Below are 23,709 nucleotides of genomic sequence, written 5' to 3'. Positions count from 1 at the left end.
GTGGAAAATGATCCCAGGACCCTGGGATCATGACCTGAGACGAAGGCAGATGCTTAATCTGAGCCACCTAGGTGTCCCTGAAACTCATCAATTTCACAGAAAACTTGCATTTCCCAAGCTTTCTCCTTCCTGTGGGGCCTCACCTCTCTCTCCAATGTCATGGCTCTCCTCTGCCACAGGGGAATGCTGCTCTAGTTTTCTCTTAGGTCCGAACACCAGGAAAGCAAAATACTCTTCTCTCTTCCCTTGGTTCCCTTCCTTTCCCTTCTTGCTGATGTCTGAGATGCTTGGAATTTTCAGACGAAAGTTTGGCAACCCAGGGAAGGCTTACTAAAAAGCAACAAGGAGTATTCAGAGTGGATGTAACCCTATGAGATGGAGTCAAGCTTGCAGGATTCAAGGATCATGAAGGGTTTAGAAAACCATGCCAGGGAAGTCCTGAAGGTCCTGTGTTCGGGCTGTGCAATCTTCCAATGTCAAATTTCTCCAAGGCTTCTCCATTGCCCACATTTCCTACTGTGTGGGGAAAATGCTGGGGGATAGGAGATCTTGGTGGAGGGTCCCCTGGTCCAAACACAGACCCACCACCTCTCCTGAAGAGTGTCTACTCCCATTAGGCGGTTCTGGGAGGTTCAGTGACTTGTCTTAGACCAAGAGCTATGGAGAAACTCACTACCCTCCTGGATTTGAACCCGAGTACATGGGATTCCCTGACTAGTGGCTTTTCTTTTGGCATCCTGTCTCAGCCCTTTGCAAAGGATTTAGGGCTGTATCTAGGTCTCATTGGATATGTGCTCCTATCTGCCCTGCTTTCCTTGGGTTGATCTCCAAGAGTCCTAATAAATTCCACTCCCAATAGAACTGGATTAGGAAGATTGTCCTATTCCTGGAAGTGTTTAACCATTCGGGTCACACTGTGATTCCAACAGGTCTGGTACTGGGAGGCCGGAGGCTGGGCTGAAACCCACAGGGGCACCAGGGGCAGGGAGTTGGGCTGGGAAGACGCGGGTGCCAGCCTCCTTCACAACTGTGGCTGCAGCGGCCCCTTGTGGCCATTTTACACACGGGGAAACTGAGTGTTAGATACGAAGAAGTTACCTTCCCTTAGAGAGATGGCCTCCTGCACTCGTTTGTTGCCCAGAGAAGGAAAGACACATGCCCCGGGTCACACAGCTGGAATCCAGATCCTTGGACTTCCAGCCGTCCTGGAACTCCTTCTCCTGTTACCTCTCTCAGCTCAATGCTCTTTTGTTGTGCGTAGGAAGGCCGGGGAGTAGCCTGGAGTGTGGGGCCTGCCCTTGCCCACATAGGCCCTCTCCGATCCTTCTTCTCGCTTCAGAAATGAGCAGGGTCAAGGGTCCGCAAAGAGGGGTCAGGTGGCAGGAGGGAGCGCGCCTGGTGGCAGGGCAGCTTCCCCGAGCGGCCTGTAGGGGCTGCTGTGGCACCGAGTTGGCCGCCCCCTGGGCGCCCGCTGCAGGGCCGGAGCAAGCTCGGAGGAGGGAGGACAGAGGGCGGGCAGCCGGCCTGTGGAGCATGTGGGGGAGCCCGCAAAGGCGGCAGCCTGCCCTGTGCAAAGCTGTGGCTGGCTCCACAGTGGACACCAACACGTCTTTCCGTGGCTCAAGATGTCAGACCTCTAATCCACCTTGGAACCCCCTTCTCAAAACTGCACTTTCCAGAAGCTACCTCTTCTTGTTGAGTTTCCCCACGTCGAGGGAGGTGGGTAGGCAGGACCACTGTCCCTGTTACTAGGATGGCGGACAGTTTCAGAGAGGCCGAGGTCTTGGCCAAGTCCCCCCTGCTGATAAGGTGGAGGCTGGCCTCCAACCAGAGCTTCGAAATCCAGTCCCGTTTCCTACATGCTCAGGTTGCTGTGAGTTTGGCTCGGGGTTAACGGGAAGGTGTGCTGCGGAGGGACAGGGGGCTTTGAAGTCCCCTCCACTACTACCTGCTAAGGGGGCCTTGGGCAAGTCACTCAGCCTTTTTGTACCTCCTCTTCTCATCTGTAGAATGGGTGGTCATCATTTCCCTTGGGAGGTGGCAATAAGAAATGGACATAAGGATGGAAAGAGGGAGCCAGGCACCTGGTCTAGGGTGGCCAGTGTTGTAAATGCTGGAGCCACTAAGCCCTGTCCTCTGTATAGCCTTCTCCTTAGGGATCCAGGCTGGGAATGGCAGAGCCCTGCTGTGCCTCTCTGGGGCAGGGGTGTGCTGGTCTGGACTCTGGGGTGCAGAGCGTGGGGCAGGCATTGCTCCGATTGCTGGAGCCATGCAGCAGTGGAGCTGAGAGGAGCCAGGTTTGCTGGGGTCAGGGGCAGGGCAGGGTGTGAAGGATGCGAGGTGAGTCACTCACCAGCCCAGATGCTGCAGAGTGAAGGGGAAGGAGTGTGGGGGCTGGCCAGGCCTGGCAGCACCAGGCACCGGGATATCAGGCAGGGAGGGTGGCTGACCGGCAGCAGGAGGAGAGGGTGTGGTTCTGTGTCTGGCCCACACTGCCAGCTCCTGTCCTGTATGGTGCACCTCAGGAATGGGCCAAAGGAAAAATGTGGTCTGGGACTTCTCAGTGTGGGCCTGTGTGGTGACTGGGGTCCTCCCCCAGCTCCCTGCCCTCTCCTGCTCTCCCCTGCTCTCCACCCTTGCTAAGGCCTTTCCTCCTGCCCCTGTGGCTGGGGCTGGAGGAGAAAGCTCTGTGAGCCTCTCCCAGCCCCCAGAGGGTCCCCATCTAAGACAGACAGACCGAGACAGTGTCCACAGTACATCAGGCCTGTTGCAGCAGACATTAGCCACACCTGCCTGGGTCAGGGGGTCTGCAAGGTACTACGACACTCAAGATCAACCGAAAGGACTTTACCGAAAGAACACATTTTGGAAGTGTGAGCAGGAGCAGGGTTGGGCCCGAACCTGGGGCGTGGAGGGTGGGAGGGGAGGGGGAGTAACAGCAGGAGGCTTAGGGATAAGTGAGGGTGCGGTGTGATGGTCGCTGGTGAGGGCGGTGGTGGGGAGGGGTGCCCAGGGCGCTTAACAGATACCCACCACCGCCTGCAGCTGCCTCCCATTGGCTGACCAGCCTTCCTCCATCAGAGCAGGGCACAGAAGGGTGGGGAATGGATCTGGAAGGGCCCTGGAGAATGATCAGTATGATGGGAACATAAGATGAATAAGTCAGGCCCTGCCCTCCAGTCGCTCACTGGCTGGAGGAAGCAAGAGCCAGCTAAGCTCCCCAGGTGGGAAGAGGATAGTCCCAGGAGAGACAAAGCACCAGACAGGCCTGGAGGAGGGAAGGAGCTGGGCCTGAGCCGGACGGGGCCGGGGACCACAGTGGCTTTACGGAAGAAGCTTCCTTCTTCCTTCTTCCTAGTGAGTTAAAACAGCCCCAGCTTGGTGTCTTATTGTTGTAGGGGGCAGAAGTCTGAAATGGGTCTTATGGGCCAAAGTCGTCATGTCAGCAGAAACGTATTCCTTCTGGAGATTCTAGGGGAGAGTCTCTTTCTTGCCTTTCTAGCTTTTAGAGGCTGCTGGATGCCTTGGCTCGTGGCCCCTTCCTCCTTCAAAGTGCATCGTTCTGCCCTGTTTCCAAGGTCCCATCTCCTCTCTCTGACCTTGACCACCTTGCCTCCCTTTTATGAGGACCCTTGGCAGTTACACCAAGCCCACTCCGATAATCCAGGATATTCTCTCCAACGCAAGACCCTTAACTTCACCGCATCTACAAAGTCCCTTTTTGCCACAGAAGGTGCGTGTTCAGGTGTTCTGGGGACATGCGTCTCTGGAGGGCCATTATTCTGCCGACTGCAGGTGGCGCTGGAGGCAGGGTGGGGCTTAGACATGTGAGGGCTGAGGGAGGGGACACTGCAGGTGGCGGGGACAGCCTGAGCAGAGGCCAGGACCTGAGGACGGAAGCGGCATCAGCCAGCTCCTGGTGTGTGGATGTAGGAAGCCGTGATTTGGGGGAACAGCCCTGGGGAAACTGAAAGACCAGTGCCCACTCCATGTCTAAATAAACCCAGCCTGCCTCCCAGGCGACAAGGCCGACTGGCCCCTGAAGGGTGGTGGGGCTGGGGCAGGACTGTTCCTCCAGGACTTAGCACTGCTCTTTTCGGGTACGGTGCCCAGAATACCCTGGTAATTGTTTCCCAGGGGTGTCCTCCATTTAGCCCTGCCCCCTCCCACCCATGTGACTCCCACTGCAGACTTCCTCAGAATCCGTACCATCCACTCCTTCCCTTTCATCCTCCCTTCCTGCTCCGAATGGTGGATCTGGGCTTGTTTCCCCTCCGTGGCCTGCGCCAGCCTCCAAGTTCCGATTATTTCCTCCAGCTTGACTCCCCAGCCACCCTGAACGGTTCCCTCCTCCTGAACTCCCCCCTTCGGCTCACTGGTTAGGCCCAGACCATTCTAGGAGCCCCTGTCCCCCTTCCCCACTATTCAGCCTCGAAGCCTCAGCTCTTGGGAAGGCTGCCTCCCCCTTACCTCCTCTCCACCAAGCATGGAAGCTGTGAGTGGCTTCCAAGGGATCTTTTATGATAGCCCATGCCTGCTGAGTGGCCGTCCAGTGCCTGGATGATGGACACATCACCTTCAGTCTTCCTGCCGGGGGTAAGCACTGTTGACTCTTGAAGGGTTACTGTGTGCTGGGCACTGTTCTTCTTCTTCCTCCTCCTCTTCTTCTTTTTTTTAAAAGATTTTATTTATTTACTTGTCAGAGAAAGAGAGAGCACAAGCAGGGGAGCGGCAGGCAGAGCAGGCAGAGGGAGAAGCAGGCCCCCTGCTGAATAAGGAGCCTGATGCAGGGCTCGATCCCAGGACCCTGAGATCATGACCTGAGCCAAAGGCAGCTGCCTAACCGACTGAGCCACCTGGGCGTCTCCCCGGGCGCTGTTCTCGACACACGGTTTTGACTTCTCCCCAACAAACCCTCTGAGACTGATCTTATTGGCTGTAACTGGCCTTGAGTGACATGGCTTTAAAATAAATAGTGGATCCATGAATTACATCCAGGCCTCATTTTATAGGGGAGATTTAATAACTGGGCTAGGCTAAGGAAACCAAGGTGTGGCTCGTTTCGAAGGCCACGCTTGTCACTGTCTCACTACGTGGTCACTCATTAATCTTAATTGCCACACGATGCCACTTAGCCTCTGGATTTTTGTTTGTACAGATCTCTCCTACCCCACCTTCCCCTTGGCCACTATCTGGGCAGCTGGTTGGGTGCTGGGCCTGGGTCTCTCACCTCTGTGTTCCATACTCGGTACAGGTCCGGCTCAGGGCACAAGCCTGGCCAGATGAGTGAACAGAGGAGTAAATGATGCTTCCCTGGTCATGGCTCTGGGCAGAGGCCACCAGCAGCCACTGAGATCCAGAGGGGCTGCAGCTTGAGGCCGTGCAAGGTATAGACCCAGGGTTTCAGCCCCTCCACATTTCTTGGCAGATCCAAACATTCAAGTCTGCCTTTTTTTTTTTTTTTAAAAACGAATATATTTTATGCATAGTTCTGGGAAGAGGTAATACACGCTCAATAGAATACAAAATTATAAAAGGACAAAGGATCTTCAAAGAAAGGGTCATCTCCCTGCCTCCTGTGAATCCTGTGTTCCAGCTCCGGCTGCAAGCAGCAGCCTGTGCTGTCACTTCCTTATGTGTCTTTCTAAGCATATCCCTGCATTTAAAAACCTGTTTGTGGCTATGTTCTCCCCAGGAGCACATGTACAAGGTGTGGCTATTGATGCACGTGGCTCTGCAGGCTTACTTTTTCATTTAATAAAATATTTTGAAAAATCTTTCCTATCAGTCTGCTGGACACATTCTTTCTGGAGGTTGCACAGTATCTTATTGTACAAGAGGTATCCTATGATGGATATATCAGTGTTTTCACTCTTGCAACTACAAATAATGAGGCGATGAATATCTTGGTACGTGATGTCATTTTGCACGTGTGCAAAACTACACCTGAGAGATAAAACACCTGTAAGAGAGGTTGACAGGACAAAGCGTGAGATTTAAAATCCTGATAGATGTTGGCAATCTTGTTCATGCAGGTTCTCCTGATTTTACCTCTACTGACAACGTGTGGGTGTCTGGCTCCCCCTGTTCGCAACAAACAGTAAGATATCAACCCTTTTTATCTTTGCCAATCTGACACCTGTAAAAAAATGAGATTTTAGGATGGTCTAAATTTGCATTTCTCTTACTGTGAGGCCGGACACTTTCATATATCTAAATGCCGTTCATATATTCTTTCCCAGGAACAGTTTGCTTTTATGTTTTGCTCTTTCCCTTCTGGGTTATGGATCTCTTATTCAGTTCTTTGTAGGAAGTCTTTATAAGTGTTAAGGATATTGAACCTTGGCCCATGATGGAGGTTGCAAATACCTTCCCTGTTGTCCTTTCCGCAAGGTCTGTTGTGAAAGGCTAGCTGCTTATCACTTTCCACCTTTGACTAGGGTGCCTTGCCCCCCTGCCTTATCTCTTCCGTAATTATGTCTCCTGGGCTGGGTGTCTTCCTCTTGTGTGACCTGGTTTACAGCTTCTAAGCTCCATGCAGTAAGAATTCCCATTTATGTTGGGAGACAATTATCCACGGATCTGTCCCATGTATTCTGTACACCTTGCGACCAGGGGCGCTGAATGGCTTTCGATGTGGTCTGTCTTCTCCAGAATGTTTTAGGAGCCGACTGCCTTGGAGGGCAGAGAGAGCATCTCCCACTTGAGCAGAGGCAGGTTATCTCTTCCTGTTCCGTGTAATAATGACGATGCTTTCCACTGGAGCGAAGACCGCCCAGGTTTGCTTGCTGCTCATTATAAAAGATCTGGTTTCCCAAAGCTTGGGGTTTCTCACCTGTGAATCAAAACCTGTGGCATATGGAGCACCCAGCTGGGTCAAGCTTTGCATCACCCCATGGTCCCTGAAGGACAGGGTGAGAGGCGTCAGCGCAAACATGACACTGCAGGTGCTTGCTGTGCCTTGAGTAATCAGATCCTTTGTCTCTGACCCAGGAATCTCTGGTCTGTCAGCACCCAGAAAACTGCAGCAGGCTAACTTGTTAGCTTGCTGAAAGAGTAGATCTCAGACCCTTACGGTTGTTGACAGTTCGGCAGCTGGACAAGGTGAGGCTTTGTTCACCTGAGCCCAAGGTCACCCAGATAGAACGCAGCAAAGCCGGGCCTGGAATTGAGTCTCTTCCTTCCAAGCTTTGGCTACGCATAGCCATCCCCCGCTGGCAGGGAAGTTGGCCATGTCTAGGCTCTTGAGGCTGATTTATCTTCGTGTCTTTCCCGTGCCTCCTGCATGGTTCCAACATGGCGGTTCGATGAATCTCATTCTGACGTTAGTGGTTCTCAAGCTGCAGTGAGCCTCATAGCCATGAGCATATAGAAGCTGTGGACTGGGGGGGGGGGGGCCTGGGGGGCTTAGTCGTTAAGCGTCTGCCTTCGGCTCAGGTCATGATCCCGGAGTCTTGGAATCCAGCCCTGCACTGGGCTCCCTGCTCAGTGGGAGGCTTGCTTCTCCCTCTCCCACTCCCCCTGCTTGTGTTCTCCCTGTGTCTCTCTTTGTCAAGTAAATAAATAAAGTCTTAAAAGGCTTAAAAAGGAAAGAAGATGGGTACTTATTGAAAATGTAGGCTCACCACCAGAGATTTGATTCAGTAACCCTGGGGCGGGGGGCACCCAGGCATCCGCGTTTTAAACAAGCTTTTCTGGTGGTGCTCATGTAGGGGGGTCTAAGGACCCCACGCAGGGAGTCACTGCTGTGAGCTGGCGGCCACTGCAGTTCGTGGGCAGAGTGACTTGAAGGAAGCTGGCTGGAGACGGAGGAGCCTGGTACTGGGAGAGGCCGGGGAGATCAGCCCGGAGGGAGGCACTGCTGTTGCTGGCTCTTGAGGTGATAAGGCTTGGATTAGGGGGGCGACAGAGGGAAGGAATGAAGGGGGCGTGGGGACACTTAGCTGGGACCATGGCCCTGGGGTCCCAGCTTCGGGGCATCCTGCAGTGGCTGTCTGACTCATCTGACACTTTGCATGTGTCACCTTGCTTCTGCATTCCAAAAAAAAAAAAAAAAAAAAAAGAAATCCAGTAGCCTGGTCTGCAAGGTCCTTCCTTGTCTGAGTCAGCTCTGCAGCCTCCACTGCGCTCATCCTTCTTTGGCACAGAGGTTAGACCACGAGTCACAGGACCAGGCCTCTTGGATTCAAACCCCAGCTCTGCCACTTACAAACTCTAATCTTAAGCCGGTTGGCCTCAGTTTCCTGGTCAGTGAAATGGGGAGGTTGCTATTGGCCACAGTGTCTATAGCGTAGGAGCCCTGATGATTTAAACAAGTCAGTGTATGTCATGCACTTAGGCAGTCAGGCCTGTAGTAAGGACTTGATAGATTCGGATCCTTTGTTCCTGGGACTTTCCGCCCATCTGCCACCTCCGTGTGCTCACTCCCTTCACTGTTTACGGTGGTTCGCCCCGGGCTCTACTCAGAGCCCTCCTCCTCTAGGAGCCCCTCCCTGCTCACCCCAGGCCTCCCTCGGGGCGTTGGCCTTCCCTGAGCCCCAGCAGCCCTCTGATTTGCATTCCTTCTCTAACCCTGGCCTGCACATCTGCCCTTGTCCAGAACCTGTGGTGTTTACCTTACTCTCCTGTAAGCACAGATCTTCCCTTAGGGGCAGACAGTCCGGATCCGGGACACCTGCCTGTGGGGCCCAAGTTCAGCGGGAAACCAGCTGTGTGAGCAGGGGCAGGTGGAGTATCAGAGCTGTCTCAGTTTTCTGATCTGCAGACAGATGGAGTTGGGCTGACGCACCAGCTACGAGAGTTTAAAAGAGGGAGACCTTCTGCTTAAGCAAAATCCTATGGGAAGCGGTATGTATGTATGTATGTATGTAGCACGAGGGAGGGCTGAGCTGCTCTGGGTGAGTGTGCACAGGTGTGTATGAGTGTTGAGGGTGTGAGTGAGCGTGTGAGCATGTGACATGTAACAGTGAGTGTGGAGGGTAGGCGAGGGTGTGCGAGCGTGTGTGCATGAGTGAGTTGAGTGTGGGCGAGTGTGTGTATATACGTGACTGCACGTGTATGTGAGTGTGGCTGGTCAGTGGCTGCTCTGTGCTGTGGGCTCTGCGGGCCATGCTTGGAAACCTCTGGGTGAGGAGGTTTCGACACTCCCATCTAACAAGGGTAGCAGTTTGTCTGATTCATCTCACTAGGCTCCTAGTAGATGCTTTTTTTTTTTTAAGAGATTTTATTTATTTATTTGACACAGAGAGAGAGATCACCAGTAGGCAGAGAGGCAGGCAGAGAGAGAGGGAGAAGCAGGCTCCCCGCTGAGCAGAGATCCCAATGCGGGGCTCGATCCCAGGACCCTGAGATCAGGACCTGAGCTGAAGGCAGAGGCTTAACCCACTGAGCCACCCAGGTGCCCCTCCTATTAGATGCTTAATGCTTCTCAGTGGTCAGGAGGAGGAGAAGGACAAGGGAAAACAGGCCTGGCAAAACTGGCAAGTTCTGTGTTTCTGAATCCTCCCCCTCTCCTTCCTGAGTTCAAACCCTTCCTTCAGAAACCGCAGATACCGATCTGTGTGTGTGAAGGCGTCTGTTTGGTTTCTGTGTGCCGGGGGCCCTAGCTGTGTGTTTACTGAGTTAGTGCTGATGTCTTTGCTGGATGTTCTGGTCTCCACAGGCCCCTGCCCTAATCCCAGATGAGGTCTGCAGAGGAAGTATCCCCTCCCCAACTCTAGCACATTCCGAGGGAGGGGGGCTGGGTCTCAGGTAGGACTGGAGGGCTTCCTAGCTGCTTCCTGAGGCCTTTTCAGTGTTGGCCCGGCCAGAAGGCCTCAGGCTGGTGCTCAGGCACCTTGGTGAGGGCTGGGCCTGATAGGTCCTGCCTCCACTAGCCGTGAGGTGCCCATGGAAGCCAATGAGGCTTTGTCCTCTGGTAATGGGGTGTGTGTGTGTGTGTGTGTGTGTGCGCGCGCGCGCCTTGGCTGGGGTATAGATTCCCTTTCTCCCCCAATCCACTGTCCACTGATACCAGGCCCCTGGCAGAGGGTGGGACCTCAGCTGTTCTTTCTCCGGGTAAAGGGCATCTCACCCATCAGACCCCAGACCTGGGCACTCCTGGCGTTCCCAGCTTCTGGCAGCCCACCTTGCCATGGGATTCTTTTGCTAATGAATGTTTATGTTGCAGCCAGCTGGAGCCAGGAGGAGCCAGGCGAGGCCAGGAGAGGGGGGGTCTCAGCATTTTGTCTCTAGAGCAGCTCTAAATTCCAGCTGCTCTCAAGAATGTCCCTCCCCCTCTCTGCCTGTCTTCCTTTCGGAGGAAGAAGCAGCTTTTCCAGAAACTCAGCTAACCTGACCATCCCCACCCCAAGCCTGCGGGGCCCCACTTGCCAACTTGAAGCCAGTGGAACCTGGGGCAAGTCAGAATTGAGAATATGTAAACGCCCTCATCTCAGATTATAGGGGTAATACCCGTTCATTGTAGCTTTGTTGGAAATGGAGAAAACCACAGGTCAGAGATCACCTCCCTACTCCCTCCCCCATCTGTGGGCTTCCTGGGTGGGCACAGCCTTTGTCCTTCCCCCTCCCTCAGGGGGTGTCAGCGCTGCCAGGCGTGGGCACAGTGAGCGCTTGGTGAGAGGAACCCAATGAGAACCTAAGGCTGCTTGAGGACCTAGTTCTGGGGATGACCCTGGGGTGACCACTGTCTATCTGAAGGGGCATCAGAGAAAACGTGGCCCCTGCTGACCCGTCCTCTGACCGCAATGCAAAAGCCAGCCTCAGACCTCAAGCTTGGAGTCACCTGGATGCCTCTTCTTCCCTCTGCTACAAGGGAACCCACCCGCTCCCCCTGTTCAGAATGCCCCCAAGCCACCTCTCACATGTACACACGCATGGTCTCCCCCATGGCCCCAGAATAAGCTCTCAGCATCTCTAACTTTATAAGAGTCTCTTATCAGATTTCCAGCTTCCAGCAGCCCCAGCGCTCCCAGTGCTGCTCTCAACAAAGCTCTCAGGACAAAGCCCAGCCCTTGAGAATGGGACTGCAGCCCCTGTGCTGTGCTCTGGCCCGGCCTCCTCTCCTGCACGCCCCTCCGCCGGGGTACCCCACCCAGGCGGGGGGGGGGGGGTGATGGCAGTTCCTGGGACACACCCTGCTCCTTCTTCCTCCAGGACCTTGCCCCTGCCTTGCCCTCTGCCTGGCTCCCCCAGGGGCCTGCAGGCTCCTTTGCCTCATTGAGGTCTCTCTGTCCACATGCCACTTCCTCTGTTCCTGGGCCTCCTTCGATGGCCACTCTCCGCTAGTGGCTCTTCACCCCTTCCCCGATCAACTCCTCCCCATGCACCCCTGTATGTTCGCCCCACCCAGACTGAAAGCTTAGGAGGGCAGGGAGTTTTTGACCATTTTGTTCCCGATGCCCATCTGAAAGATGTGTGGCACATAGAGGGTGGTCCATAATTATTGGTTGAATGAAAAAAAAAAGGGCTTCTCTGCGTCCTCCTTCTCAGCAAATCTTCATTAATCATTCCCTAGGGCTGGAGTCAGCCCCTGGGCCAGAGGTGGGGGAAGCTCCGAGGACATCTAGTTGGGGAGACAGGGCTGTGCCTCTAATGTGGAGAGTACAGGGGTTGTTGGGGGTGGAGGGCAGTAGTGGGAATAACTGGCCTGGCCTGAGTGCATCATGGAGGACGTTCTGGAGGAGGTGATGCCCAGGCTGGGCTCAGAAGAGGAGCTGGAGTTCCTGACATGGAGGGAAGGGGAAGAGACAGGTGAGGAGCGAGGATTCTCCAGGCCTGAGGAAGGTCCTGGTCCCTCCTGGAGGGCAAGGATGTTGCCCTTGTGGCCACATGTTGGCCTCCGGCTCACAGTAAGTGTTCCGAGAAGCAGCTGAGGCAGCCAGTGTGCTGGAGCCACACCTGATCTTGAGGAAGACCATGTCAGCTGCCGGATGGGAGCCTTGCAGAGGTGCAGCTAGCAAGGGCTCTGTAGAGCTCTTACTTAACAGGATCAGATGAGCTTTGAAATGGACAGAGCCCCAGGTCTGAGAGTCTCTGTCCCCAAGGGAGGCAGCGCAGCTTCCCTGGTGGGAAGGACTAGCTGACTGGAAAGGGAGGACCATTCGGACAGAATCAGGGCAGACACCAGACACTCTTCTTTCTAGACACTCTTCTTTCTCTCTGTCAGTCTCACGTCTGGCCCTCTTGGTGTCCCAGCCCAGGTGGGATGGGCTGAGGTTTGGCACAGGGCTCCAGATGGGGCCCAGAGAGCCCTGGGCCAGGACAGATGCAGAGAGATGCACCCCTGGCCAAGAGGACGCCTAGTCCCTCCTTGTGTGCCGAGGAGCCTGAGGCTGGTCACGTACTCTGAGTCCCTCAGGAGGGGTGGGGTGGGAGGGAGAGGCAGCCGGTCTTCCCAGAGTGTGGAATGTGGCACCTGGGGGGAAGCTGACCCTCTCCCTTCCCCCACTGCCTGGACAAGGGGCAGTTCCCTAGGACTCAGAGCTTCTTCCCTTCCCCCAGGATTGGCTCTGGTTCCTGTCAGGCTGGTTTTTCCTCCCCTGGGGCTTGAAGAGGAACACCAGGGGCCATCCTGACCTGGCCTGCCCTGCCTCACCTTCCCTGGCTTCCCATGGTTGGTGGGGGGAGTGACTGAGATGAGCTACCATAGAGGCAGCCGGACCTGGGCTGCTGGCCTTGGGGCCCTACGGCACCACGCACCTGGCTGGAGCAAGGTCTTGAGTTCCTCACAGCGTGACCAGTGTTTCATGTCTCTGTCCTTTTACAACCCATGCTCCCTGCTAGGACTTAATTCAGGCTCTTTTTATCTGTAACTCAGGCTCTATCAGCAGACCCTAAACTGGTCTCCCTACCCCAGGCCACGTCTACCTTCCTCGTCCCACCAGCCCCCTCACCACTTGGAACCCACAGCGATTTCTAAAGTGTAGGTTGGGCCACATCACATCTCTGGTTAAAATAACTTCCCATTGTCTTTAGGACAAAGGCCAGCTCCTTGCCTGAGCTTAGAGCCCCCTCCCCCAGTCCTTCCCTGATCCCTGCCCTCACCCACGTACCCCAACCAGACCGAATTACCAGGGGTTCCCCAAACTGGCCCCAGTGGTGCTACTCTTCCAGGCCCCTGTCCCCTTGCCCCCCTGTCTGATAAGGACCTACTACTCTTTCAGTCTCTTGCTCAAGGGTTGTGCCCTCTATGAAACCTCTCCATTCTCCCAGGCAGAAATGAAGGCTCTTTCCCTTTGCCCCCACTTTGCTCCTGTGCAGACCCAATTCCCAGCACCTACACACTTGATTCAACTGATCTGTTTGAGACCTAATCCCTACTGGCTCAACAGTTGTAGAAAGGTGACCCCCATAGGGGCTACTTGCTCCAGCACCTCTAGAAATCACCCAGTTATTTCGGAAGGTCCCGGAGGAATGCCCACTGTGCTGCTAGCTGTAGGCCCATGTGGGGTACACTCTGCTTCCCTCCAGCTCCAGCACCGCCCCCGGCCCCACGGTCCATGTGCACTACCAGGGCTGAATGTCTGTGTCTCTGCTGACAGGCTGACTCTGGATGTTCCTAAAGCTTCTGGTCTTGGGGAGCCACAGCAGGGGTCTCCCCACCACATCCCTCCGTTCCTCATCATCAGGCCTGAAGGAGCCCTCCTGCACCCAAACTCTTTCTCAGTCTCTTTTGTAAAGTTCTGCCATCTCTTCCCTTCTACCCTCTTGCTTCCTAAAGAGGGAAAACCAGTGCAAGGGACCCAGGGGTGGAGGCAGGAGCCTAGAAAACTTTTGGGGGTGCTCTCTTTTCCCCACATGTGCTGCTGCCCTTTCCAAAACTTCCTCTCTAGTGTATAAGACGAGGATGTCAGTGGTGCACCGATGGAGAGGAATCAAATGAGGTTGGTTCTCAATGTCAATCATATAATGTTTCTTAAGAAATTATTACCTGTTAATACATAACATGAAACAGGTTCCACGTAAATACATCCCTATAAAAATAAGAACAGCAGAGATAAGTGTGGGTTCTCCTTGACACAAGCCTCCCCTTGACTATGAGCCTTCATTCAGCTTCTCTCAGAGGAATCCCTTGTTTTCAGGCTGGTGCATCTCCTCCCACATCTATGTGCTTACATGCATAATCATATGTATATCATATATGTTTATGTGCACAATCATATGTACACCACATGTACTTACGGGCACATAGGCACATCATATGCTTACATGCACAATCACATGCAACCATATGTGCTTATGTGCACAATCATACATACATCATATGTGCATGTGTGCATAATATGTACATCCATATGTGCTCACACAATCATATGTATATCACATATGCTTACATGCACAATCATATGTACACCATATGTACTTACGGGCACATAGGCACATCATATATGCTTACATGCACAACCATATGTAATCATGTGTGCTTACGTGCCTTGTCATATGTACACATGTGCATATGTATATCCATACGTGCTCACATGCAATCATATGTACATCACATATACTTAAATGCACAACCACACGTAATGTGTGCTCATGTGCATAATCACATGTACACCACATGTGCATATGTGCATAATATGTACATCTATATGTGCTCACACGCAACCATATGTACACCACATATGCTTACATTCACAATCATATTACATCATATGTACGTACATGCACATCATATATGCTTACATGCACAATCATATGTACATCATATGTCATTGAGTGCATAATCATATGTGCATCACATGCATATGTGCATAATCATATGTACATTAATGCCAGCATTAATTTATCATGTGTGTTGCTCTCTTGCCACTTTTATCTACGACTTCATTCTTTAGGGATTTTTGTGTCACTGTATATTGACATTACTCATTCTGTTTATGTTACCCAGTTTACTCAACTGTCACCAGTGGTTCGTCTTTCCACCCTGACAAACGGCGCTTCCGAGAGCACCCTTTCATATGCCTCCCTGAACATAGGGCTGAGTGGTTCTTCGGTGTAAATGAGAAAGAGTGGCACTGGTGGATTTTTGTGGGAAGAACCTGCCCAGTCAGCCTGCAAAGTGGCCACCACAGGTCCCCTCCTGTCATGTTTAAGGGAGTTCATTGGCCCCCAGCTTCCCCAACACCTGCCATGATCAGACTTTGTAACTGTGCCTTGGTTGATGGGAAAGAGTGAAGCTGCTGTCTTCTCCTGGCTGCCCTTGGTTGGGTAGGGAGTCTGGGAAGGGAGCCTGGTGCTGTTTATGGAAACTTACAGCCAGACTGTTCAGTCCAAGCCTCCATTGCCCCACTTAGGGGACCTGGCACCCCAGTTCCTGAGCTCTGAGCTTCCTACCCCGCCCTCCTCTCCCTATGCTCCCAAGCTCTGGTCTCAGCTTTCTCCTGTCTCTTGTGAATTATCATTTTGGGGGTTTCAACGTTTTGTGGGAGTTAATCATCTTCTCTTTCCTCTTGTTTTATTCTCTCCAATATTCCCTAACTGTCAGCTTAACAGGGTTTCAGGAAGGAGCGGAAATTAATGTGAGTATTCAGTCTAACACATTTCATCAAAACTAATCCATCTCTATAATCCCCTGCGGGATTGTTAGCTTCTGAGAGGCAGCAAAAGCTTGTATATCCTTCTGTATCCCAGCACTTAGTAATATGCCTGGCAGACAGGGGACAGATACAGGCTCGATGAATGGAGGCACAGGTCAGAAAGTACCTTTAGCATCCATGCTCATGGTCCCTGGGGAAGGGGATGGTGTCTAGGGAAGGGTTGCTAATTTACATGACAAGCAAGTTCATGAGATCTCCACTTTCTTTCTTTCCCCCAGGTTATGAATTCTGTTCTGTTCATGTGCACGAGTCCACCTCCTCTGTGGGGCTGATCTTAGAGCTTCACTTGAATGACTCACTGACTAAATAAATAATTGCATATTGGAATAGGAAGGATAGGTTAGGATCTTAACAGGTGACCTTATGCCTTTCCCAGCTTGATGACTCTTGCTCCAGGCCAGTGGAGGAAGGACCCCGGACCTCCATCCTGTGAGAGGAACACAGCTTTCCTGGTTGGTGCTGTGGCTTTAGGGTATTAAAGGTCTGGGCTTGAATACTTATAATGGTAATATAACAAATACATGTAAGTATTTATTATATAATATTGTGAAATATCCTGATATTACTATTTCACATTATATAATAACATTTTTTGGTGCTCACTTTGTGTCAGGCACCCTTACAAGCACCATCTCATTTAACCCTCAAAACAACCCCATGAACCAGGTTGTTACTATTATTACTTTTATCTCTATTTTACAAGTGACTCAGAGCATCAGAGACTTGGGTACCATGCACTGAAATTCTCTCATGAGCAGTGTTTCTGATCTTATTGGACAGAGCCCCGCTTTCCTGCAGGGACCTCATGATGCTGGGGTTCTGCAGATATGAGTTGGGGGCAGCTGGGCAGGATCCACTGTGGGGTCCCTTCATGCTTTAATATTCCCTTCCCCCTCCTGACCCTGTGTGCACCTGCCATGGAGACGACAGAACCCCGGTTCAGGGACCAGAGCTTGGGAAGGGAGTGCCTCTGGTCAGGTTTTGCCTTCAAACAGCCAGGAGCAGATCTGAGACTCCTGGTGGTGGGCAGTCTGTTACTGACCACTCAGTTCCATCTCTGGGGAAGGCAGCCTGTACAGATCGTTCTCCTGAGTTCTTGATGAATCAGAGAACGGGTCAGAAGCCACAGCTCATGGTGGAAGATGCTGGGAACTGTGCTGGCAAGAGAAAGGGAATGGGGGATTCCTGCTGACTCCACCTGCATTTCAGTCTGGGGCTTACCGCCCTGGCAACTGGTATACGACTTTGGAAATGGGACCCAAAGGAGTTGTTCTAGAACTGGGACCTCTTCGGAAGGGAAAGCTGAGCCTCTGTCACATTCAGGAACCCAGGCCACGGGGCTGAGGGTTGAGAGGCTGGAAGCCGGACTCTGACACACCTGGCTGGGGACCCGGCAGGTCATTGCTCCTCTTGAAGCCTCTGTTTTCTCCTGTGTGAAATGGGCGGGGCTGCCAGAGGATCTGATGAGACCCGCAGAGACTGTAAGCTGGACACCCCCAGTCAGTTGTTCTTTAGGACTGTGGCCCTGGGGTGGGCACTGGGACCTGAGGCTCCTCTGGAGTTTAAGGAACTCACAACCCCTTAATATCTGGGGGGGGGGGGATTGTTGGTTCTGTTATTTTGTTTCTTAACACAAGTCCCTTTCTATCAGGCCAGAAAACCAGAGATCCCAACTGGGGCTTGGTGTGCGTAGCAACTATCTGGCCCATGAGGAAGAGGCCTCCTTCTCAGGGTCAAATAAAGGGTGACTCACCTCAGACCAGCCCTGGCGGCTACAACCTTTGTGAAGGCCCAGCCGCACCCTGCTTTCACGGCCAGCTTGGATCACGCCCGCCTCCTTTCCCTTTCGGGCACCTCGGACCCACTTGTAGGTCTGATTCACTAGTTTAAACAGCCTCAGGCTGGCCTTCCTGAGTGGGTCAGGGCTGCTCCGATGGATTAGGGGGTGTGTAGGTGGTTTCCTGCCCCCGTTTCTGGATAAGTGGGTGGCTGGAAGGCAGTTTATTGGGGAATGGTGAGGCTGGGACAAGTCTTCCCTTTAGCCACAGGTGATCCAGGTGATGATGTGTAAAAGGAGGGCTGAGATTTCACTGGGGGAAACTGAGGCCTGTTGCTGGCCCACCTCCCTAGCAGCGTCTCCAAAGGGCTTGGGGCCCCTGTCTTGCAACTCTGTGACTGCTCTGACCTAAGGAACCACTGGGGCAGTTCTGAGGAGGGGTGAGGTCCTTGGGGACAGGAACTGGGGTGAGGGGCAGGCAGTGTCTGGTCGGGGGCCTGGCCCTCTCAAGTGACCAGAAAGGATGGGTAGAATTGTTGAGCAGGGTGAAGAGCGGGCATTATGGAGAAGAGGGCTCCTTCCTCTTATTATCAAAGCTGTTTGCTTTGTCTGTGAGCACCCTGCAGGGCCTAGCAGCCCACTCACTGATCCAGGGACTAGGACAACACTGTCAGGCTCCAGGACTGAGCCTGACACTCTCCTTCCAGATGCTCACAAGGAGGGAGGGATCCCACTGGGATCCCACCCCATTTTCCCTCTCTGGGTGGCAGGTGCTAAATGTCTCATGGGCAAGTTATTTGCCTCCTTTAGGCTCAGATCCCCCCATCATGATTTCAGTAAATCTGTGACGAATGAATGCATGATTTTGGGGTTGGAGGTTGGGGTTGTTCTGGAGGGGTGGGAGGTAAGAGGCCCCCAGTGGGGGCAGGTGGGGGGAGGCTTGAGCTTGGGGTTGCCAGGAAGTCCCTTACAGTCCAGGGACAGAAGCCTCCCTGCAGCTGTCCCCAGGAGCCTCTGGTGGCCCCAGGGCTTTGTCTGGCTCCAGCAGGGCGGGGCAGCTTTGTCTCTGGAGGCCAGCAGCCAGGGCACCCTCCTCTGGGGGACTGAGAGGAAGTCAGGATGTGGGTGAATCCCCAAGGGGCAGGCTCTGAGAGGTGTAATTCCAAGTGGGGTTTAGGAATCTCCTGTATGTATGGAAGGAAAGTGTTTAACTCCAATCCCCAGAAAGGGGCTTCAGAACATAATTCCAGAGGGGGTCCCTGAGTGACGTGGGGTTGGAGGGAGGACAGGGTTTAGGAGTCTACTTTCTGGGGGACTTCATTCCTGGGGGGTTTCAAGCCTGGGGAGGGTTAGAATGTGAATGAAGGCGTCTCTGTGTGTGATGGGGGTGAAGAAAGGAATGAGTGCGCTAGGAGGTGAGGAGAAGTGCAGTCGGGGCTCCGGAGGAGTTGGGGTGGGGCAGTTCCCCGCAGGGCCACGGGAAGGAAGAGCTGGAGGTAGAGCCACCAGGAACTGACCAATTGGGAGAACGCCCATATTTGTACCCAGGAGCCTGCAAATTCCTCGGGGCTCAGATATCCGCCCCTTCTCCCTCCCCCTTCCCCCGCCCGCCCCGGGCATAAAAGGCGCCAGGTGAGGCCCTCGCCATTCCTCTCGCCGACCGCTGCTCCTCTGACCAGTGTCGCCCGAGTCCCTCTTCGCCATGACTTCCTACAGCTATCGCCAGTCGTCCGCCACCTCGTCCTTCGGGGGCCTGGGCGGCGGCTCCCTGCGCCTCGGGGCGGGAGGTGCCTTCCGCGCGCCCAGCATCCACGGGGGCTCGGGCGGCCGCGGCGTGTCTGTGTCCTCCGCCCGCTTCGTGTCCTCGTCGTCCGGGGGCTACGGCGGGACCTTCGGCAGCAGCTTTGGGGCCCGGTCCGACGGGCTGCTGGCGGGCAATGAGAAGCTCACCATGCAGAACCTCAACGACCGCCTGGCCTCCTACCTGGACAAGGTGCGCGCCCTGGAGGAGGCCAACGGCGATCTGGAGGTGAAGATCCGTGACTGGTACCAGAAGCAGGGGCCCGGGCCCGCCCGCGACTACAGCCACTACTTCAAGACCATCGAGGAGCTGCGGGACAAGGTGGGCGGCGGCCCAGCCGCGGGAGGTGCACCTGTAGCGCAAACCTAGCCCCGCGGGCCGGGCGAGGCCGGAGGAGGAACCCGAGCCACCATCCGGCCGGGCGGGAGCTAGCCCGTTAGGAGGTGGGAGGGCCGCAGGGTGGGGCCGAGAGGGGGGGGGGGCGGGACAATGGGGCAGGAAGTGGAGGTCTGGGTATCGGGAAGGGGGCGGGTTAGTGGGTGGGGTGTGCCGAGGCGGCGGGGGCGGGGCTGGTGGGTGGGGAGGCCTGGGAGATGGGGTCCGGAGGAGTGGGAGGAGGTGGGACAAGGCTGTAGGCTGCCCAGGGGCCTTGGCCGGGGGCGCAGTTGCAGCAGGGACAAGCAGGAATTTGGCCTGAGAGAAATGCAGTCCACCCCGGGCCAAACCTACCCTCTGCTGCCCCCGGCATGGGCCCGTCTGCATTCCTTTTCTCTGGTGGGGCAGCTCTGGTTTCCAGCAGGCCCGGGCTGGGGGGCGGGAGGGCACCCCGTAGTTAGAAACTTCAAAGAAGAATGGGAGGGGACATATGCTAATGGCCTAAGGATCTGGTAAAGGCAAGATAACACACGCAGAGCCACCCCCCCCAACCCTGTCCTTTTTGGGGTTGGGGGTGCTGGAGCCATAGGTCTAACAGGGAGCCCCTAAAGGCATGCAGGGTGCCCGGAAGAAATGTATCAGAAACCAGCGGGACATTTAATGATTCCACGTGCTGGGGCTCCAAACACGCAGCTCCCCACGATGTCGCCCAGTGCTCCCCAGGTGCTGGGTGCCACGCCCATGGAGCAGGTAAACCAGACCTGTGGACAAGGAGGGACAGCTAGAGTTGTAAACAACAAAATAGAATACTGCTTACACACTTAAAAAAATTGTAACATGACAATAATACATTTTACCATGTACCTTCTTCACCCATTCTCTGTCCTACACACACCCAAAATGGAAGCAAAATTTCCTTTTTTTTAAAAAAAATATTTTATTTATTTATTTGACAGAGACACAGCGAGAGAGGGAGCACAAGCAGGGGGAGTGGGAGAGCGAGCAGCAGGCTTCCCTGCCTGGTGCAGGGAGCCAGGACCCTGGGAAGTTCAACCACTGAGAGAGCCAGGCGCCCCCTCCTTTTCTTTTCTTTCTTTCTTTCTTTCTTTTTTTTTTTTTTTTTTTTAAGATTTATTTATTTCTTTGAGAGAGAGAGAGAGAGAGAAGTGTGGGTAGGGACAGAGGGAGAGGGAGAGAGTTTCCTCAAGCAGATTCCCCTCTGAGTGTGAAGCCCTGTGCAGGGTTCCATCCCAGGACCCTGAAATCATGACCTGAGCAAAGAATCAAGAGTCGGCTGTTTAACCAACTGAGCCACCCAGGTGCCCTAGCGAAACTTTCTTGAAACAATACTTACTGTACTGTGGGTGATCTCATATTTTATATTCTGTTCAAGTTCATTAAAAAAACTATGCAAATTACCTCCCAGTACAATGACTAATGAGTCCTGACTTGCTCTTTGAAAAACATAAACCCAAGTACCTTAATCAATGGCGTGAATATGCCTATCATAGCAGAGGGACTTCAGGCAGGGGTGAACTTGGACAAGGAACCCTGAGCTTCATTTCTTGCCTCTATAAAATAGGCATACCCACTGACCTGGCATGAAAGATGAGGGGCAAAGTGCTTGGCACATAACCGATGCCCAAGAAATGAGACTTCCCTTTCCTGAGGCAGAATGTGCTTTGAATGGGGCTCCAGACAGAAGTACCCCAACACTGCATCTGGTCGGCAGATTGCTAGAGACTGCCTCCCGTAAGACCATTTAGAGTTTCCCTGGGTACAGTTCTCAGACACTTTCCTCCCAGACTTACCTCCCTGTCCTCCTGCACCCATGCCCTACTGTCGGCTCAGCGTCCCTGATGATGGTTTCTCCTGCTGCAGCTCCAGGGCCTGGACTGATTTCAAGACCTCCCAGAGAGCTGGCCAACGGACGGCTGAGACATGGCTGGGCTTTGGTCTCTAGGGGTTAGAGGCATACTCATTTGCTCTCCTCTCTTTCCTAGGAAGAAAGGGGGTGGGCAGTGCCAGAACACTAAACTGGTGCCAACTTCCTGCCTCTTATCTTCCAGATTCTTGGTGCCACCATCGAGAACTCCAAGATTGTCCTGCAGATTGACAATGCCCGTCTGGCTGCGGATGACTTCCGAACCAAGTGAGTGTGTTTGCCTTGGTGGGTTGCTGAAGCCGGGGCAGAGAAGGAGGGGCAATCCCAGGCCCTTTGGGGGCTCAGTGCAGTGGGGGGACCAGACTCTGTCCTCACTCCCCACAGCTGGCCTGAAGCAACTGCCCCCCATGGACTCCTGAACCCTGTGGGAGATGGGGGGAAGTCTTCAGGGGTTCAGAGGAAATGCTGCTCTGACTATATCTATTTCCTTTGAAAGGTTTGAGATGGAGCAGACCATGCGCATGAGTGTGGAGGCTGACATCAACGGCCTGCGGCGGGTGCTGGACGAGCTAACCCTGGCCAGGACCGACCTGGAGATACAGATCGAGGGCCTGAAGGAGGAGCTGGCCTACTTGAAGAAGAACCATGAGGAGGTGGGTTTCAGGTTGGGCCATCTCTCCATCCCACCCCAACTTCCCAGGGCTGAAGAAATTTTTATCCTGTATCCTTTTGACCTTGGCCATACCTGCTGCACCCTCGGTATGGCCCCGGGTGTGGAGCGGGGCTCCCAGGGTTCCAGCAGTGAATGGACTGTCCACTAGTTTGTCTTGTTGGTGCTGGCTCCGAGGTCTGCACCTGAACCGGCCCCTTCCGTCTGGGGAATGGGGGAGTGATCTGGCCCAGGCCCAGCAGGCTCTGGGCTCTAACATGCCCATCTCTGCTGTGTCTTTCCAGGAAATCAGTGCCCTGAGGGGCCAGGTGGGGGGCCAGGTCAGCGTGGAGGTGGATTCCGCTCCAGGCATCGACCTTGCCAAGATCCTGAGTGACATGAGAAGCCAGTATGAGGTCATGGCTGAGAAGAACCGAAAAGATGCTGAAGCCTGGTTTATCAGCCGGGTACACATGGGGTAGCAGGTGTCCTTGGGGGCGGTGGCAGGGAGAGAGAGCTTCATGCTCTCAGGCAGAGTTCTGCCTCAGTGCTCATTCCTTCTGCCTCCTCTCTTCTTGCAGACCGAGGAGCTGAATCGGGAGGTGGCCGGCAACACAGAACAGCTGCAGATAAGCAAGTCGGAGGTCACTGATCTGCGGCGCACCCTCCAGGGTCTGGAGATCGAGCTGCAGTCTCAGCTAAGCATGGTCCGTATGCCCAGCCCGGTGGGATGCATAATGGAGCCCGCGAAGCCTTGCACGGCCTGGGCTGTGGCTGTGCCCATGCCCTCTCTGGGAACCAGTCTCCCCTGAGTCTCTTTCCCTCTCCCTGCCCTCAGAAAGCGGCTCTGGAAAGCACGCTGGCGGAAACTGAGGCCCGCTTTGGAGTCCAGCTGGCCCAGATCCAGACTCTGATCAGCACCCTGGAGGCCCAGCTGAGTGAGGTGCGTGCGGACACTGAGCGCCAGAACCAGGAGTACCAGCGACTCATGGACGTCAAGTCGCGGCTGGAGCAGGAAATCGCCACCTACCGCAGCCTGCTGGAGGGCCAGGACGCCCAATACAACAACCTGCCCACCCCCAAGGCACTCTGAGTCCAGCAGCTTCCTAGCTTCCCACTCTCCTGCAGAGGGGACTCCTGGGTAGGGCCAAGGGAGGGGAGGGACCCTACCCCTGGCTCTTCCCCCTGACCTGCCAATAAAGTTTTATGGCTTGAGGACGGTTGTTGGGTTTGTTTTTTTGGCCCTTAGAGATGGGCCAGAACTTCTTGGTCCTGTTTTGGTTTTAATTTAGATCAGAGTGCACCCTGTCTGTCCCAGGGGAAGGTGGGAGGGTGCTCACCAGCAGCTCCTGGTAGGGTAATTCCTGTTTGCAGAACTCTTTGTCTATCTAACCTGTTCTTTAAAACAGGTTTGTGAAACAAGCATTGCTCCCCTGGCCCCCGCCCATTTTTAAAAGATTTATTTATTTGAGAAAGAGAGAGGGAGAGCACGAGAACAAGTGTAGTGTGCATGACGGGTGGGGGGGGGTGGTGGCAGAGGGAGAGAATCCAATCCCTAGGCAGACTCCCTGCTGAGCATGGAGCCCAGCGCAGGGCCAGGTCCCAGGACCCATGAGATCATGA

At 54.1% G+C, this 23,709-nt stretch overlaps 1 protein-coding gene across 3 annotated transcripts; it reads left to right on the top strand.

The window, feature by feature from the left end:
* The first annotated feature begins 8,550 nt into the window (after nucleotides 1-8,550).
* KRT19 (keratin 19) lies at nucleotides 8,551-23,301 on the top strand. Of its 3 annotated transcripts, none has more exons than XM_080826317.1 (7): nucleotides 8,551-8,847; nucleotides 19,370-19,498; nucleotides 21,622-21,704; nucleotides 21,934-22,090; nucleotides 22,392-22,553; nucleotides 22,668-22,793; nucleotides 22,925-23,301. In XM_080826317.1, exons 4-7 carry the CDS (start codon nucleotides 21,941-21,943, stop codon nucleotides 23,177-23,179), a joined length of 693 nt encoding a protein of 230 aa, XP_080682443.1. In that variant the 5' UTR covers nucleotides 8,551-8,847; nucleotides 19,370-19,498; nucleotides 21,622-21,704; nucleotides 21,934-21,940; the 3' UTR covers nucleotides 23,180-23,301. The 3 variants fall into 3 exon arrangements, with proteins under 3 accessions (XP_080682443.1, XP_080682441.1, XP_080682442.1); XM_080826315.1 differs by having other exon boundaries at nucleotides 8,715-8,847; nucleotides 19,002-19,498; XM_080826316.1 differs by lacking the exon at nucleotides 8,551-8,847 and adding an exon at nucleotides 15,824-17,470 and having other exon boundaries at nucleotides 19,002-19,498.
* The last annotated feature ends 408 nt before the right edge of the window (nucleotides 23,302-23,709 follow it).

This window comes from Martes martes, assembly GCF_963455335.1.
Source record: "Martes martes genome assembly, chromosome: 16".
Taxonomy (NCBI): domain Eukaryota; kingdom Metazoa; phylum Chordata; class Mammalia; order Carnivora; family Mustelidae; genus Martes; species Martes martes.
This window is presented reverse-complemented; position numbering and strand designations above follow the sequence as displayed.